The following is a 19,952-nucleotide window of genomic DNA, read 5'->3' as shown; positions in this document are numbered from 1 at the left end:
TTGAAAATTACCCCACTTAATATTGGATCCATCAAGTTGGATCTAAAGTTGCAGGTTTCCTTCATCTTTGAAGGAAACTTCATCTTTGAAGTTTCATCTTCAACTTCTTATACAAAGTTCTAACAATCATTCATAAATCCATTCACAACATCACCCCACTGGATCTCAAAATCCCACTGCAATTTCACTTATCCTCCAGGCCGGTGAGAGCAGCTTACAGAGACTCCCTACAGGCCCACCTCATTAACGAAGAGAGCCCTTTCCACGGCTGGACCAACGCAATGGAACTCACTCCCGCCGGATCTTTGGCTTGAAAAATGCCCAACCACCTTTAAAAAAAAAAAGACTAAAGACTTGGTTTTTCGGCCAAGCCTTCGCCTAACTCTGAGGACCCAAGGAACTTCCTAAGGTTTCTTTAGTAGACCATCTTCTCTAACAAGCCGCGCACTTCACAGACTAGTTAATAATGCTTCTCCTCAATTTCTCCTACCAGTGTCTCCTCTCTGACAACTGGCTATACTCCTATGTTAGCTCCCGGCACGCCGGTTAAAGTTTCCTCCACTTGCCTTTGTTAAACCTTTGATCCAAGTTTGTTTCACCCTGTTCTATGTAATGCACTATTATGCAATGGTTTTGTTATAATGTAAACAGAGGTGATTTGTAACCTGTTACATGAACTTCGGTATATAAAAATGCTAAATAAAATCTTATTAAATGCACACTTTCTCTGCGTCCAGTCAGGCCAGTCCATTACGCATGCCTACCAGCAGATGAAGACAGATCAACAGGCTTGCTGATGTCACTCCTTATAAGCTTCTGTGCTGACACCAGCCTACCAGTATTGTCTCTTGCAGATGGTGATCATGCATTATGTTGTGGGAACTGAGGCCTGGTTAAGCTGGATGAACAGGAAGGTAGCACAGCTCCTGCAGTGATTCTCCCTTCCTCAGTTGTACAGAGTCCTTGGCTGATTCTAACCTGAGAACATGTGGAAGATCTCTAGAGGTGATAGGGACTTCTTCCCTCTAGAGTAAGATGGGATCAAAAGGGGCTTCTAAGGATATGGGGATCTTTTATCCTTCTATCCCTGTTGGTTCTCTGCTCCCCACCTGTATTATTTTCTCTTGGTCATTATTTTCTGGAGCGATTGCTTTGGGGGGAACATTAGCACAAGTTGGCAGCAGTAGTTTTTGGCAGTAACTGCTGCGGAAGCCAGCAGGATGGGTTTATCCTTTTTCCCAGGCTGTAATTATGCAGGGCTGGACCTTGGGGGACCGCATGGCCATATTGGCTGGCTGCAAGAAGGAACCACTTGGTCTGTGGCTGGTATGGGATTTGGAAAATGCAGGCAGAGGGGGAAGGGGCTGGGGAAACTGTGCCACAGCTGTTTTGAGGAGGTGGTGAGCCATTTCAGAGAAGTCAGCAGGTCTGAGGAGTCTGCTGTAGTGGGGCTGTCCTGACCACGGGTTCCCACTGAGGAAATGAGTGGTTAGGAACAGTGGCAATTTTGATAGCATGGGCTGCAGGTAAGGAATTCAGACCTCCTTCCCTCAGTATCGTGGGTCAGGAGAAAGTTGCCATGAATTCAAAAGCTCCTCTCCCACAGGAGCACTCAGTCCCCGCACGGAGGCTACAACATCAACTGAATTCTCAGCATTTCTCTGAAGGACCTAGGTCCCATGAGATCTGGATGTTGAGGGGGAATTCTTTGAAGTGTACTTCTTTAATAACTTATGTCTTTTGGGCTCTGAAAATTTCAGAAGAGAGAGGGGTAGAAGATTGGGAAGGTCTCTGGTCCTTCTCGTACCCGCGACACCCTCTGTTCTTCCTATTCCCGCCAGCAAATTGTCTGGAGCGGCAACTGTTTCTAGGTGTGGGAAGGAGACTGAGCTAGAATCTCCTGCTTAGTTCCACAGGTTGGAGGCTTGGCAGTCGAGCAGACTCCATGAATGTCCTCAACCCTAGCTTCAGCACCCAGGATATTGATGAGTCTCCACCTTGCATATTTGATGGTTCTAGAATTCAGGTCCAGGATGCAATCCTGGCTTACACTCTCCTGCTTTGGGGTGCAGGAAGGAGATGAAAACATGGCCTTAGACTGTGAGCATGAAAAGTTGTGCTGCATCTCATACATAAGGACAACTAAAGGTCTTCCTTATCTCAACTCCTTTTGAATTTGTAGGTTGCTGAAGTGAAGCAAGTAACAGCTTTTACTGAGGTTTCTGTTTGAAATAGAGATTCCTTCTGGACCTTCCCCTCTGAATAATGTAAAAGAGAACTTCTGTTTGATCTAGAGTGGACTCTATAGAGACTAAGTTCCTCCTTAATAGTTCCTGAAGAGCCCTTCACAATATGACACTTCTGTCCTTACAAACAACCATACTTCCACAGGAGGCCTTACCAGGTTTTTCAATAATATCATCTACTTCCCCCTTACAGCTAACATCCACAGTCACTTTCAACCCAGGCCTCGTTAAAGAATGCTGGCAACAAGAAACCTACATAACAGGCTCGACCTAAACCAGGGCCTATATTCTGATTCTTCCAAACAATCCTTTTTAGGTTCTGTCACTAGAGAGAATTCAGCATTTCTTGGAGGAGTGGTATCAGATCACCAAGGACTCCTGGGTCCTTCAAATTGTGTAGTCTGGGTACCAGTTGCATTTCTCCTGGTCTGCATCCCTCCCACATCATTTGGCACGCCATCTGGATCCATCTTATTTTACTGCAGCTTCAAATGGAAGTCCAATTGCTTCTCCAATGAGTGATACAACCAGTTTCACACACTCAACATGTCCTGTGGTTCCATTCCCGATATCTTTATCTCCAAGAAAACGGGGAGTGCAGCCCATTCTCGACTTGAGATGTCTGAACAAATTTACTTCGATAGAAATTCAAAATTAACTCCTTCAGCATGATCCTACTTTTATGTACAGAAGGACAAATGGCTGTGTGCCTTGGATCTGAAAGATGCATATACTTAACACATCCATTCACCTTTCACATTGGTGCCACCTTCACTTTCAGGTGGATTCTTCCCATAAGTACAAAGTACACCCTTTTGGTCTCTCATCAGCCCCGAGGATCTTCACAAAATGTCTTTATTTAGTGGCAGCTCTTCTCCATTACTAGGGAATACAAATCTTCCCATACCTCGACGATTGACTTATCATAGCGAACTCAAGAGATGAAGTACTGCGTTCCTGAAGGGCAGCCATAGCTCTGTTACGCTTTAGGTTTTCTCATCAGTTTTGAGAAATCCACCATGGAGTTCTCAAAACTCAATACAACCACCATGGTGGTTGCATAAACTCAATACAAGAGAGCATTTATTTCTCCTGACTGAGCAAACACCATGACATCGCTCATCCACAGCCTGTTCCCCCTTGTAAACAAGGTGACTTCTAGTGGTTCAGTCTTCCATGTGGTTTTGCTGACTCGTCTTAACATCTGCTACCTCCAGTGGGGTCTTATGTTCCCAGTGGTATCAGCCAATGCAACTTCTCTCCAGAGCACAGTGAAATGAATCGCATGGTAGTTACACCCACGAATTCTCAAAGTGGCCCCTCTTTGATTGCTCCCCTAAGAAGCAGTTCTTGCAACAGGTGCCTCCACCAGTTCATGGGGAGTGCATACTGGAGCTCTTCAAACACACGGCCTCTGGACTGTTCAGGAGAGCTGCTATCAGATCAACCTTCTAGAGTTGAGAGCAATCAGGCCTATCAGCCTTTGCATGTAATCTTCAGGGAAAGTGCATCTTGATTCAAACAACCAGGTTGCCATGTTTTACATCTAGTGAGGAGGAAGGAACAGGATCGTAACATCTGTTAGTTCTAAAAATCTGGCATTGGATGGATACAAATTGAGCTGCTCTCTAGGCCACTCTTCTGCTGGGCATTTCAAACATGCTGGCAGATCAACTTGCCAGAATGTTTCAAATATGTGTGTGGTCTGTACAGCAATCGATGGCTGCCGAACTCTTCCACTTATGGGGTCTATTATTGATGGACTGGTTCATCTCACAGCAGAACACAAAACTAAATCAATTTTGCTTAATTCTACCAAGCAATCACTTGGTTCAAGATGCTGTCCTCCTTAACTGGGGTCAAAGCCTCATGTACACTTTTTTTTCCCACCATTACTGCTTTTTGCTAGGAGAGTACAGAAAGTTCTGCAGTACTGCTCTCGTCTAATTCTCATAACCCCAGCATGGCCCTGGCAGATTTGGTATGCATCTCATACAACTTTCTAGCAGTCCTCCCATAAGTCTGGGAACAGACCCTGCATTGTCGATGCATTTAAGATGGGGCATTGTACCATCCCAACCTTTCAGGTCTTAATCTCACATCTTACCCGTCGGGGTAAGGCCTTTAAATTTGCTCTTACCCCCCACGGGCTCCACCGCCGACCACGAGGCTCATCTGCTTCGGCCCTCTCCTCTGGTCTTCCGGGCCCTCCTCCACCGCGGCGATCTCGCAGCCAATCCCGTGCAGAGCTTCGCTCAGTCATCCTCTCCGGGCGTCCCCACAGAGTTTAAAGAGCACTTTTCCTCCCGGCGACTTTCTCTTCGGCAGACAGCAGGGAGGTGATCGCCAGGGCCTGCTAAGACGGCGCTAAAGCCCGTCGGGGTAAGGCCTTTAAATCTGCTCTTACCCCCCATGGGCTCCGCCACCGACCACGAGGCTCATCTGCTTCGGCCCTCTCCTCTGGTCTTCCGGGCCCTCCTCCACCGCGGCGATCTCGCAGCCAATCCCGTGCAGAGCTCCACTCAGACGTCATCCTCTCCGGGCGTCCCCACCAAGTTTAAAGAGCACTGTTCCTCCCGGCGTTCCGCAACAAAGGGGCCTGCCCCTTTGTTCACCCCTTCGTGCACCCCTGCAAACGCCCTGCATTATCACCTATATGTTACATACCTCACTTTGCACTGTTTTTTTGAAAATTCTCTTCTGCTTCCCACTGGTTATATAATTCCCCCCTGATCTCCTCTCCTCTTTCTTACCCTTATAGAGAGAGCTTTTTGCCTCAGCGATTTCCCTAAGCCTGTCAGTGCCACCTTGCTGGTGCGACCACCCCGTATCCTTTCAACGCAGATACCACTCGAAAGTACCCCCTTCATATCCCACCAAGCCACACCCCTCAAGGCTCATACCAATTCCTATCTCCCCCCTGACCCAAGCCCTCACTCTATCACTTATTTCCCTTCTCCTGTTCAACGCCCAATCCCTCCAGAAAAAAAACACATCTCCTACATGACCTCTTGACAGACTCCAAACCGGAAATCTGTGCCATAACCGAAACTTGGTTTAAACCCCATGACACTCCCCTCATCAACCAGCTCCCCACCGACATATACGACATCTTCTCAATCCCTCGCAAAAAGAAAAGAGGCGGTGGCTTACTCTTAGCAGTAAAAAAAAAAAGGTTTCCAGCTCATATCTCAGAAATGCAATCTCCCCAACCAGTACGAAATTTGATTCTTCAAATCAAAATCGCTACAATTATGTCTCATCTACACCCCTCCGGGTCTTCTAGAGAGATTCCTCGCCAACTCTCTCTCTCCTGACTTACCCACAATCCTCCTTGGAGACTTCAACCTACACGTTGACTCCCTCCCACAATCCGCAGCTTGTGATGCTTTCATTTCCACCCTTGAAGCAATGGGCTTCAATCAAATCTTACATTCCCCCATCCACAAAGCAGGCCACACCTTAGATCTGATATTCACCAACTCCCCAATCAAAATTATCAATTCCCCATCATGTATTACAGTTCCTTGGTCTGATCACTCCATTATCCAAACCATCCTCGCACTCCCACAATTATCCCCTACCCTTCACCCCAATCCCTCTCATTTAAATACCGTAAAACCTGCACATTAGACACCCTTACACAAGCATCCTCAGTCATCCCTAGCCATCTTGATCTCTCGTCACCTGACAATGCCTTTTCCACCTGGGTTGACATTACCCTCAATATTGCTAACAAGCTCTGTCCCGTCACAACAAAAACCATCAAACCAGCTTGCCCAAATAGAAAACCCTGGTTCACACCTGACCTTAGAATCCTCAAAACACACCTCAGAGCCGCTGAAAGGCACTGGCGCAAACACCCCTCCACAGCAACTAAAATTGCCTAACATCAAAACATGCACGAATACAGAAATGCCATCCTTCTGAATAAACGAGAATACTATGCTAGATACATGGTCTCCAATACAATCCCAAGGCCCTTTTTTTCCATGATTACTGACCTCACAAGCTCCTCCCCTGCGCAAGTCCTGACAGTCACCCCCAAGAATCGCTGCAATGAATTAGCACACCTTTTTTTTTTTTTTTTTTTAAAGATAAGGTTTCTACCCTCATTGCGCAATTCTCTCCTAACACCGATAAAGTGATTCTTCCTACCTTCAACTCCTCTGCTACCATGACCACGTTTGACTCTTCCTCCTCTTTGGAAATAGAGAACATACTAAGAAAGATGAAACCATCCCTTCCAAACTCCTATTATCCATTCCCAAAGGGATTGCCAAACCCCTATCTAGCATCTGCAACTGCTCCTTGGAACAAGGCACAGTTCCCAACGTTCTTAAACGAGCAGTGGTTAAACCAATCCTCAAAACCGAACCTTGATCCTTCCACCCTTTCCAATTTCAGACCTGTTTCCAACCTCCCCTTCCTAGCTAAAGTCCTTGAAAAACTTGTCAACACTCGCCTTTCTCTCTACCTCGAGCAATACAACATTCTTCCCTCAACACAATACGGTTTCAGGAAGCATCTTAGTACCGAATCCTTACTACTTTCTCTGACACCTTAATCAAAGGAGTCGATTCAGGCTCTTCTTATCTGATTGCCATGTTGGACATATCTGCGGCTTTCGACACTGTCAATCACACTATCCTTATCAACATCCTCAGAAGTATTGGGATCTCGGGATCTGCTCTCTTGGTTCCGTTCTTACCTACAAAATCGCTATTTCACTGTCCTAACTAATAACACTGAATCTGAGCCTATTAGTCTTGATCAAGGTGTCTCCCAGGGCTCATCACTATCTTCTACCCTCTTTAACATTTACATGCTTCCCCTAACCACCCTTCTCACCAACCTTGGTATCAAGCACTTCATCTACGCAGATGAAGTGCAAATCCTCTTCCCCTTCTCTGACTCCCTCCAAACCGCTCTCCAAAACTGGGAATCCTGCCTCTCCTCCATCCACCTCCTCACAAACATGCACCTTGCTCTCAACCCTCAAAACTGAACTCCTCGTTATCTCCAACAAACATCCTTCTCCCCCTATCCTCCTATCTCACTCCTCCACTTCTTTCCCTTTACACACCCATAATCTGGGTGTTCTTATTGACAACCAACTCACTTTCAAACCCTTCATTAAATCTATCATAAAAGACTGCTTTTTCAAGCTACAAACGATTAAAAAACTTAGATCTTTATTACATTTTTCTGACTTCCGCACTGTACTCCAGTTTATTTTTTCCAAAATAGACTACTGTAATGCTCTCCTCCTCTGCCTTCCCTCCGCTAATACTAAACCGTTACAACTACTACAAAATGCCGCTGCACGTATTCTTTCTAACTCCAAAAAAAGAGACCACATTACACCAACACTTATTGAACTTCACTGGCTACCAATACAATCACGAATACTATTCAAAACACTTTCCCTCATCCATAAAAGCCTTATAAATGAAAACCTCCACTGGATCAACCTGCCTCTCCTCCCCCGCATGTCCACAAGACCCACTCGCCCTCCAAGGAACGCATGCCCTCAGTCAAATCCACCAAACTTACCTCCACTATGAACAGAGCCTTTTCCCTTGCTGGCCCTACCCTATGGAACTCCTTACCTCCCAGACATATGCAGAGAGACCTCCACTTCTAAATTCAAGAAAAAACTAAAAACATGGTGGTTCCTTCAGGCATACCCCTCACAATCCTCCACGAAGAATTCCTAAAATCCCTTTATTTGAACCTCTGAGTTATTATAACAGCAGTCTCTCTACCTCCCCATCATCCTCAACCTCTGGTACCCCCCCCTGTTTACCTTAATATTATTACCGTTCCCCTCTCCATTCATATTCTCACTGTCCACCCATTTTCCTATTTTTATCCCAGTTAACTCCCCGGCCTCTAACATTCCTTGCCTTGCGCCCCTCGTTCCTCTGTTAAACCTTCTTGCACAGAATTGTATTTGTGATACTTTCATTGAGCTCACTCACGATCCTCTCCTCTTGATTCTTATTTAAACAATTTATCAGCTCAGACGTTGTTCTTACCTCCTTGTAATTGATCCAATAGTGTCGCTCTGAAATGACCATGAACTGCTGTACATTTTGTATTATAGTTCAGCTTATCTAGTATTCTAGTTCATTAGCTGTATATGTAACACATAGCTCCTCAAATTTAACATTTAGTTATTTTACTGTTCCTTGCCTCTTATAGTTGGTACTGTTCCATGTAAGGGCTCTGCCTATATGTAATTGGCTCCGCCTAAATGTTCCTAGTTATATGTAAACCGATACGATGTGTAAACGGCTATCGGTATAGAAGAAACTCTAAATAAAATAAATCTTGAATATCCAGGGCTCAGTGATTTGAGTATCTTTACTTACCTACAGCAATTGTGAAAATACTTATCTCCTCTAGGAAACCTTCTTCTAGAAGGAGTTATGACTTCAAATAGCATAGGTACTCCATAGATCATCAAAACACTTTGGACCCATTTTCCTGCAAACCTATGCATCTCCTGAAATACCTTCTCCATGTTAGTCTGACCTTGCCACCTCTTCTATACAGTTGCACCTCAGCGTTATAGTGGCTTACCATATTCAAAAGGCCTATGGCATGTCAAACCCCTGGTATAAAAACCACTTGTTCCATGGGACCTCAATGTGGTCCTTTCCCAACTAATGAAGCCTTCTTTCTGAACCATTGTATTCGGCTTCTCTCAAATACTTGACATGGGAAGGTAATGGTCCTCTTTGCAGTGACTTCAGCTAGAAGACAAACTCCAAGCTCTCGTGCACTAACCTCTGTACATACAGTTCTTCCACAATAGGGTGGTTCTCGCCCGAAATTTGTCCCAAAGGTCATCTCAGCTTTTGATATTAATTAATCCATTGCATGAAGGTGAAAAAGCCCTGCATGCTCTGAAGTGCAAAAGGATCTTAGCACATTAAAAACCAAACTCTGCTGCATCGGAAAACCTCCAACAGTTAGTCTCATACGATCCCAGTCGACTAGGAATAGTAGTTGCCAAACAGACCATGTCTAACTAGCTGGCTGAGTGCATTCATCATGGCTACACCTTAGCAGGACTGCAAATCGCAAGCTGTGTGAAAGCTCAAGTGAGAGCCATGGCTGCTTTTACTGTGCATCTTTGAGAAGTACCTATCTGCAAAGCTACAACTTGGTCTTCTGTTCATACCTTTACATTGGCTTGCTGTCTTGATAATCTCTCAAAGATTGACAGTAAACTTGTACAAGCACTTCTGTACAGTAAAATGTCTCCATGGTGAGGGCAGGGTTGCTTACTAAATCACTCCACTGCAACCCTCAGCTTGGGACTCCCCAGATGTAATGGTCAATTCAGTCTGCTTATTGACAGAAAAAGCAAGTTTGCTTACTATAAACTTGTTTTCCATAGATAGGATGAATTGGCTATGGAATACCCACTCTTCTCTCTGGAGAGTAGACTACATACCTAGATTAGCCCTGATAGGGACTGAAGACTTAACAAGGCAGCACTCACGTGGGAACTCCTGCACATATTCAGTAGAGCTCAAAGCTCTACTAGCTTGGAGAGACAAGTGTTTGGTGCTGCTGAATGATGTCATCCATATGTAATGTCTAACTCATCCTATCTACAGAAAAGTTTATGGTAAGCAAACTTGCTATATGCTAAATAACTTGTTTAAATTGTATTCTGTATATTGCTATGTAGCATAAGTGGGAGAAGCAGAAAACACTTGGGAAAAAAATTGTATACAAATAACTTAATGCTAGTATAAAAAACGTAAAGTATATATTTTGATTGAATTGGTTCAATATTCTCCCTTGATTGGTTTTGATTACAAGTGCTGTGATGCTAGAAGTTGAATTGTAGGTACACATAAGAGGTGTTGGTATTGTCACAGAAAAGCACATGTTGGGTAGGGCAGGAGGCTTGATGGTGATTGGGCTGATGATCTACATGGAGTTTCTAGGCTCACATTTGGGTGTTATCAAGATTCAGTAAAACCCTTAAGTAAAAAAAAAATGGGACATCCTACAGAAGGGTGTGTACTCCTGCTGGGGGGACACTACTTTTGGTGTGCAACCCCTTTGCTGTTATGCTCCTTCAGACAAAACAGAAGTATCACTTTGTTAAACAAATTCCTTAAAAATATGAGCTGTGATTCTTTTCAGGAAAGGTTTTTCTTTCTTTAGCACTTATAGCAAACATCTGCCAATGTTCAGATAGGACCTCAATTTGTCTTTAAAGCAGTTGTGGGATTAAAGATCAGGACTTTAAACTACTTTGATCAGGCTTGCCTGACATTACTGTGCCATTCTTTTACAGATATCCAGGTTTTGATGGGAAGTCTAGTTTACCTCCGACAAGGTATAGAGAATTCTCCATATGTTCATCTGCTTGATGCAAACCAGTGGGCAGACATTTGTGATATTTTTACCAGAGATGCCTGTGCTCTCCTGGGTCTCTCCGTTGAATCACCTCTCAGTGTTAGGTACAAGCTTTTTATTTACAATGACTCTTCATGTCTTGTGGATCTAAATGTGGTGAGAACCAATTTGGATGTCTAGTTGATGTTTTATCAAAGCCAAATGAGTTAGTGCTATATTTCAGCCTCTTGGATCAAGATTGGAGAGGAAGGAAAATGCACAACACTCCAGTCTTCCTTGGGGCTGAACATACATATAATCTCTGCAAGTGGCCTGGACTCTTTCTGAAAATAAAAAAAACCTGAACTATCACATCTGGGTAGACATGCACAGGCTAAAACACATTTTATTGAAACTAGGGTGTTGCAACTCAGCAAAGTGGAAAGTATTTTTAATCTGCTGGACTATTTCTCCTAGGACAAGCGGGATGGTAGTCGTCACACACGAGTGACATCAGATGGAGCCTGGCACGGAAAATTTATGTCAAAAGTTTCTGAAACTTTGACTAGGCACAACGATTGTGCCTAGCATGCCCTAATCTATGCAGGGTCTCCAGTTCTTTCTGCAGAGCTTTCACATCGTGGCTTCTGAGCTCATATTTCTTTAAAAAAAAAAAAAAGTTTTGGAAAACTTTTCACCAATCCCTTTTGGTGTATTTCATGTTCCGCTTGGTAGCGGGCCCCTCTCTAGTTCCCCCTCACTTTCAGTCAGGTTTTTCATCTGTTTGGTAAGTTTCCTTTCACTCCAATCCCACCGGTGTTGGTTGCCCACCCACCACCTCTGTCATTTTTTTTTTTTTTAAATATAAAGTTTTATTGACAGCAAAGTACAACAATACAACATGAGAGTAACCAGACAGTCAATAAGCATTTCAAACTATATAACCCCAGAATTCCACTCCCCCGCTAGGACGAGTACAGTAGTATCAGAGGTACAAGAACATAAAACCACAACATTATGGTATGTGGGAAAATGTGTAGTATAGTTATGATTTCACAAAGCATAGCAGGATAGTATGCCAAGAGTATCACATTCCAAATAAACTCAAAGACCACACGGAAGCCTCGGAGTTCCGTCAGCGGGCTCCAATGAGGCAGGAGTGCCTCAAGTATGTCCGGCAGAGTCCCGAGCATTTAACCATATGATAAAAGGTTCCCAGGTACGACTATGAGCTGGCAGATGATCATGACGGAGGGCAGTGAGATGAGCCATCCGGTAGCACAAGTGCAACCTATGAATCACAGCAGGTATAGACGGAAGACATGGTAGTTTCCACGCTTTAGCAATTTCACAACGGGCAGCAATATAGACCTGGGATACGAAAGATTGCATAGGTTTAGAGAGAGCCTCATTGGGTATAAGGAGCAAGACCTGAGCGGGATACAATGGGAGAGCAAGACCAGTAACATCTTGTAGCCAGGTTTGCAAAGCATTCCAGAAAGGCTGTGCAAGAGGACACGTCCACCAAATGTGGAAGAACGTGCCCACCTGCCCACACCCCCTCCAACACTGTGCTGAAACATGGGGATACATAGCATGCAATCGCACCGGGGTCAGATGCCACCTATATAATAACGTATAACAATGTTCTTGAATGGCAGAGGAGACAGAGCTTTTAGCAGTTTGTTGAAAAACAATATCCCAGGTGTCCTCCGTGAGTTCCTCCCCCAGATCAGTAGCCCAAGCCCGCGTGAGAGAAGGCATAAGGGGCAGGTGCACTCAGCACAGAGTATAGTTTGGAGATAACTCCAGTCAGCTTATTAGCGTACGCACAATAGGTTTCAAATAAAGAAACAGTAGGCCGTATCGCCTGAATAGCAGACAACCCATACAGAAAATGTCGTCGTTTTTGAGCCAAGCCTAAGAAATCCTGGGGACACCCACCCAGCCGGTCTTGGAAATCCCCAGAGGACATTAAGGAACCCTCCTTCCAAAAATGACCTACCGTAAATAAGCCTTTAGGGGCCCAAATGGAAGAGAGCCGGGAAGTGTAACCAGCTGGGAAACCAGTATTATGAAAAAGAAAAGAGGATTGGTGATATGGAAAGGAACCCACCATAGTGCCCTTCCATTGAAACCAATTAGTAAGTGTGTTTTGTAAAGCCATGGGCATAAAATCAAGAAGTCTCCAAGTGGATTTAGGTTGCCAAAATAAAGCTTGTAGTGGCATCTCCCCAATCATTGCATTTTCTAAACACACCCATTGCTTCAGGTCATTAGTATAGTATGTTGCAACAACCGCCCTCAAGTGGGCTGCACCATGATACCATTGGAGATTAGGAACTCCTCTACCCCCATGTTGACGACGTTGATATAAAACAGCCCGCGATACCCTAGGGGGCCTCCTGTTCCAAATATAGTCAAAAAACTTCTTTTGCCATACCTTAAGGATCACTTTAGGAACTAAAATGGGCAAAGTAGAGAACAAATATAATAAGCGGGGTAGAACATTCATTTTCAAAATCGCTATGGTAGGGAGTTCTTTTCGTGGATGGGACATCCACGAAAAGAACTCCCTACCCCAATTGTGGAGATCCCGATCAATTTTCTTCCATAACGGAGTATAGTTATAATTAAAGAGTTCCGACAATTTAGCTCCTATCTGAACTCCCAAATATTTAATAGATTGTTTTGCCCACCTAAAGGGAAATGATCCAGATATGTGTTCCACTTCCAAAGCTGGCAGGGTAAGGTTAAGCAACTCTGACTTATCATGATTGACCCTGAAGCCAGCCACTTTGTGGAAGGCTTCCAACTCCACCACGACCGCTAATAAAGAAGCATAGGGATTAGTCAAGGTGAAAAGGACATCGTCCGCAAAGAGGGACATTTTGCAGTGAATACCTTCTAATTGCACCCCAGTTATTGCAGTTGAACGCCTCACCTTAGTAGTCAAGGGCTCCAAAAAGAGTGCAAATAGCATAGGTGAAAGGGGGCAACCCTGCCTCGTGCCTCTCTGAATATCAAAACAAGAACTGTAGCCTCCATTCACCTTCACCCGAGCCCGAGGTTTATCATATAGTGCGCGCACCCATTGTTGGAAAAAGGGACCAAATCCCAATTTCTGCAGGACATGAAAAAGAAAAGGCCAATGAACAAGGTCAAAGGCCTTTTCAGCATCAATAGCCAGTAAGACCGCCGGAATTTGTTTGCTCTGCACCCAGTCAACAATATCAATAACCTTCCGAATATTATCACTAGCCATCCTAGAAGGGACAAAGCCGACCTGATCATTATGAATCAGGCCCGGCAATACGGCCTTGAGGCATTCGGCTAAGATGCGAGCCAGCAGCTTTAAATCAATATTTATCAAAGATATGGGTCGATAAGAACCACACAATTCGGGGTCCTTACCCGGTTTAGCTAAAACAGTAATTCCAGCAACATTAGCATTACAAGCCAGTCCTATGGGACCTCGCAAAGAGTTAAACATATCAGTCAAGGGCCCAACTAACGTGGGTGCTAGTTTTTTGTAATAGACCCCTGTGAAGCCATCGAGACCCGGAGCCTTTCCGGCCTTCAGCAATTTGATAGCATAGTGAACTTCCATGAGTGTTATGGGAGCCTCCAACCTGATTCGTTGCTCAGGCGTCAGAGAGGGCAGGTCAACCTGCGCCAGATAAGCCTCAATGTCCCCTTCCCGTATGGTTGAGTCTACCCCATATAAAGCGGCGTAAAACTCCGCAAAACACAGGCGTATGGCATCTGAAGACGTACAGGCATCCCCTCCCGCACTCCTAATCTGAGTTACATTGTTTTGGGCCAATACTTTCTTAAGACGATGAGCCAATAGGCGCCCCGCCTTATCACCCTCTTCAAAAAACTGTTTGGTAATTTCCATAGCTAATGCTATAGCCTCAGCATCCAGAGCACTCAATTCTGCCCGTGCCTTATCGAGCTGATGATATATCTTAGGACACTGAGTGGCTTGGTGCTGCAACGACAAGCGTGTGATAGTAGCATGCAAGGAAGCCCGCTGTTCTCCTTTCTTTTTCTTACAGTAAGAGGCTTGCGAGATAAGGAGCCCCCTAGCAACAGCCTTAGAGCATTCCCAAACCACGGTGGGCGTACTTTCACTGGAGGTATTTAACTTAAAGTAGGACTGTAAGCTATCTGCTAAATTAGATAAGAACCCCTTATCCTTCAATAACGACTCATTCAGTCTCCAAAATCTTTGCCCCTGAGAAGGGGTGGGCGCACTGAGCGCAAGTGTGATTGGCGAGTGATCTGTCCATGTAATTGGATCTATCCCAGCTTCAGTCACTCTATTCAGCACATGGGCGTCCACTAAAAAGAAATCAATCCTAGAATATGAGTGGTGGACCTGGGAATAATATGAGTATGATTGTGAGTGAGGGTATCTCCTACGCCAGACATCATGAAGGTCCCACTTCGCAATCAGGGAGTGCAGAGAGGAGCGTGCTACTCTGGAGGCAGAGGAAACCTGGGCAGAATTATCCAGTGGGGGATTGATGGTAAGATTAAAGTCCCCCCCCCTATTAACAGTAGGCCAGCCGCATGTTGTAACAATAAATCATCTAGGGCCTTAAAAAAAGGACCCTGGCCCGTATTTGGGGCATAAATAGATAGCAAAGTCCACACCTCCCCACCCACGCGCACCCACGATCAGCCACAAATGAAAGAACCTCATGTTGAAAATCTTTGGCCAAGAGTATACCCACCCCTGCATACCGGGAATCCTTTGTGCTGGCTGCCAGAAACTTATGAGGGAATTGCCGATAAGCAAGAAGGCGCTCATATCGTTTACGGAGATGGGTTTCCTGAAGGAACCCGAGAGAGGCCCCGCTAGCCACTAACTCCCGCTCCAGTAGTGATCGTTTCTGCGGATGATTGAGACCCTCGACATTAAGAGAAATCATACGTAATATACCTGCCATTCTCCTAACTATAAAGATTCAATGAACAGAATGTCCCACAATTCCCCAATACGAAAAGAATGTAACCTGGGATACCTGAAAAAAAAACAACCAAATACCCCAATAGTGGAAACATCCCCATCCCCCCTCCCCCTTCCCCCCCATCCAACCATCAAACGGGATGGGCAACACCATAAGTGGGGGGAGCCCCCTACCCACGAGAACCGACACCAAGCAATGCCTCCCCCCAAATCAGTACAACAGATAGCATGAAGTAGAAAATAAACCTGCAAACATGCAAACCACACAAAGTCCAGAAGATTATCTTGACTTCCAAGTCTCCAAAATAGGTAAAAATACCACGGCAGTGGTGATGGTAGACAATACTGCCTACAAATCATCCAGATCACAGAAAAGGCTATTGGCTTAATAGTTAATCAGCCTTGGTCAGAGAGAGCCTTCTGAGAATCTTCCGAGTGCCTCCTTAATCGCCTGCCCCCCTTGCCCACTCTACGCCAGCGCGGAGTGTCTGCCAGGCGTTGAGACTTAGGGGGTGGTTGCGCTAGGCGAATGTTGGGATGAAAGCCCACTTTTTCCAGCGCAGCCACAGCTTCGCTCTGTGTCTTGACACGAAGGTTGGCTCCCTTGGCAGTAAATTGTAATCCAAAAGGAAAGGTCCAACGGTATCGAATATTCTCCTTTCTGAGAAAGGCAGTAACATCTCTCAACTCGAACCTTTTCCGGAGCATGGAGGAGGCTAGGTCTTGGAATACAGAAATGGAGTGTCCCTCCCACATCCACACATTTTGCTTCCTTGCGGCATCCAGTACAGCGGTCTTCTGAAGGAAACTATGGAAGCAGAGCACTATGTCTCTAGGTTGAGCCTCAGATCTAGAGCCCAGGGCCCTGTGGGCTCTTTCAAGCCTGATGTCCACATTACCAGTAGTAGGGTGTTCTTCAGGGGGAGAGCCACTCTATAAAAGAAAGTGGCAGATCCGCACTGCCACCTCAGAGGCATTTAGGTAGGAGGGAGCCTCCGGTACCCCACGTATGCGAATATTACACCGCCTGGTGCGGTTTTCTAAATCTTCAAGCTTGTCTTCCATCCCAGAGATTGTGTTCTCCGTGTGATCATGTTTTTGTTGCAACGTGCGCAGGGCCTCGGCATGAGTTTCTGTCCTCAGATCCACTTCATCAACCCGCCGCCCCAGTGCCGCAAAATCCTCCCGCAATTCAGAAATGGAGGCTAGTAGGTCTTTCTTATGCGATTTCAAATCGGAGCGGAATTCCACGAACCAGCCCCGAATTTCGTCTCGGAGCTGGGAGATAAGTGCCGGGGGCTCAATTTCCGCGCAATCTGCACTACTGCAGGCGCCGCCAAAATTTACCTCTGTGCTCTCTTATCACGGCCTGATCAGGCCCATCCTCATGGACGTCAGCTACCTCCGCCGGCAGTTTAGAAAAAGAAAACTGCTTAAGATCCGTGGGTTTTCGTTTTGCAGCCATCCTAAGGCAGTTAGCCAGTTGTTGGCGTAGAGGCTGTCGAATTTGTCACCGTGCAGATTTATTTTCCAGTGATAAATCTGATCTGGGAGGGAGAGCCCGGGACTACACGTCCATCCTCGTGGAAAGCGGAACAGCGCCCCCCCCACCTCTGTCATTTTTGTCCCTTTCAGTTCGCCTTGCCATTGCCTTGTTGAGTTTGTCGATGCCAGAGGACCATATCCATCATGGACTCACAAGGTGTACATCCTCTGCCTCTGAATGGGGGGCATCGCATGAGGTGCAGTGGTGCTGCATGCATGATCAGATGACCCCCCAAAAGGACATTGCGCACTCCTTGACAAGGTGGAGAAGCTGTTCAGGGTGAGTCAGTCATCGACATTGGCATCGACCCTGAAGGACCATGGGGCCGCACTAATGGACCCCGAGCCATCAATGCCGGTGCTGCCGGTGGATAGAAGCATTGGGGACCAACCCCTGTCTGTCTCCTCCAGGTTGAGGACATCAGGTTCATCTTGGACCTCTGCACCGGAGAGAGACTGGGTTGAGCACAGAGGGAAGCAAAGGAAGCATCTGCACCGGTCGCCCTATATGCACAGTGCCAGGCATGGCTTGGCTCCGGCTCTTGCTGCAATGCCCCTGAAGCAACCCTGTGACGAAGGGTGGCTATCGTCCATTGATGCTGGGGGAACCAGGCAGTCTCTGCAGATTCAGGTGTCAGTCGCCGATTTGCCTCAAGGTTCTGAGGACGATCTGCTTACCCCTTCTACCTCCCAGTCTATTTTGGCATCTGCAACTGTTGATTTGGAGTGCAGAGTCCAGCTGGTGGTCAACCAATTGCTTTGGGGCATTGAGCCAGTGGCACAGAAGGTATCAGTGCCTGGACTTGCCCTGCCCTGCTGAAGCCACTGCTGGAGCATCTGTGTTACAGACTCAACTGGTGTCTGTTCCCAGGGGGCCATTTATGCCCAGCGGGGCACGGATACTTCCCCAGACAATACTGTGGTTGTCACTGGTTCCTCCAAGAAGGAAGCCCTATTGGTGCCGGTGACTGCCCCGTGGCCTGTAGTCCCTGTCCAGCCTTACCAGGTCCGGTGCCTGTGCTGGTGCCTAGATCTCTGGACAAATGCCAAGCACCTAGGGCACCATCTCCTAAAGATTACAGAAGGATGAGGCGCTTTATGACCCCTAGGGGTATGACACTGCAGAATCCTTCAGACAACTTGGAAGTCTTCCCTCAGAACCTTCTCCTTCAGAGAAGCATAGAAGCTCTCCCTAGAGGACCTGACCTTCGCAGGATTTGTGCAGGGGATGGCGGTGGCCATCCCGTTTCAGTTAATGATGGAGGACAACGCCCAGCACAAAATGCTGGAGATCCGCCAGTTTGTAGAGACTCCTAAAGAGATCATGGCAGTGTCAGTGCCAATATCTTTAAGGAATTGCTGTTGAGGATTTGGGAGCACCCCTTCGTGGTTCCTCCTGTTGACAGGAAGGCGAACAGGGTTTACCTTGTCCAACAAGCTACCGGATTTGACAAGTGCCGCAGAGTTCGGTTTCTCCTATGGTCTTATTTTTATCGTAATTCTGTGTTGAGACTGAAGAGGGGACCCTTCATGGACACATGGATTAGGGCATGCTGGGCATTCAGTGTGCCTAGTCAAAGTTTCAGAAGCGTTGACAAAAGTTTTCTGTGCCGGGCTCCCACTGATGTCACCCATGTGTGAGAACTAACATCCTGCTGTCCTAGAGAACATCAGTTACAGGTAAGCAACTCTGCTTTCTCATTTGAATTTGTTTGATTCAACAAGCTTATTTATGTGGAGCCCTGATCCATTGGTACCTTCCTGACCTAAGAGCAAGGAAAGAGCTGGATTCAATACCAGATCCACAGGTTCTGCAGAGGGATCTTTGCGTGACCTCATTCCTAAGGATGCGATGGGAGATCCCGGCAATAGAGGGTGGTGATTCCTGGGTGATTAGGTTATTTAGGAGGGAAGAGCTTCTGATTCTAATACCATGTTCTGGCTGGAGAACCTTGCTGGAGTTTCTGCCCCAGTGAGTGTTTTCAGACAATGTAGCTGCATATATAAACAGACAAGGAGGGACCAAGAGTGAGGTGGCTTCTGCAGAGGTAAAACTTCTGTTCTGGTGTGCAGAGAAACATCTGACAACTTCAGCAGCACCCATTGCCAGAGTGGAAAATGTCAATTTTTTTTTTGTTTGTTTTTGAGCAGGCACATCTTAAACCTCCAGAGAATGGGAGTTGGCTGAGGAAGTGTTTGCCCTGCTTCGGTCCAGATGGGGAGTTCCTCAGATGGATTTAATGGTGACTGATCAGAATGCCAAGTGTGTGTAGTTTTTTTTTCAGCAGGAGAAGGGAGCTAGAATCAGCAGGGCTTAATGCTCTGGCTCAAGAATGGCTTGAAGGGGGTTCTACTTTGTTTCCATCGTGGCTATTAGCATGCTTTGTGATTTGAAGGAATCAGAGGGTTGGTGGTGCTTATAGCTCAAGAGTAGTCCAGGAGAGCGTGATTTGTAGTCCTCATATGGCTTAGAGCAGGGACCCTTGAGATTTGATCATGAATGACAGTTGTTGCATCAGGGGCCAATGATATGCAAACAGCAGGTTTGTTTTTGGCTTGCGGCCTGGTTTTTGAGAAGGTTGAGAGGTAAATGTTACTCAGAGGTTTCTTCAGGCTCAAAAGCAGTTTATTTCCCTACCCTATGGAAGTCTGGAAGGTCTTTTGAAGTCTGTAAGTAAATAAGATTTCCTAGCATGTAGACAGATGGACTCAGGACCCCAGTGGTTTATGCTCCCCTGCCAATAGACAGAGACTGAGCAAGCTGACGTCACAATATATGTAGCCCTGCAGGGACCCCAGCCTGCCAGTATTCTCAG

The 19,952-nt window shown here is 46.0% G+C and overlaps 1 protein-coding gene across 4 annotated transcripts in view; it reads left to right on the top strand.

Moving 5' to 3' along the window:
* The window catches only part of RMND5A (required for meiotic nuclear division 5 homolog A), a 68,193-nt gene that overhangs the window by 22,744 nt on the left and 25,497 nt on the right, over nt 1–19,952 (top strand). For all 4 annotated transcript variants that reach the window (XM_029592914.1, XM_029592904.1, XM_029592895.1 and 1 more), the window contains exon 6: nt 10,573–10,738. In XM_029592914.1, the coding sequence (XP_029448774.1) occupies nt 10,573–10,738 (166 nt within the window). The remainder of the gene's footprint in view (nt 1–10,572; nt 10,739–19,952) is intronic.

The sequence above is a fragment of the Rhinatrema bivittatum genome, chromosome 1 (assembly GCF_901001135.1).
Source record: "Rhinatrema bivittatum chromosome 1, aRhiBiv1.1, whole genome shotgun sequence".
Lineage (NCBI taxonomy): Eukaryota > Metazoa > Chordata > Amphibia > Gymnophiona > Rhinatrematidae > Rhinatrema > Rhinatrema bivittatum.
The sequence above is the reverse complement of the archived record's forward strand: the minus strand, read 5'-3'. Positions and strand labels throughout refer to the sequence as shown.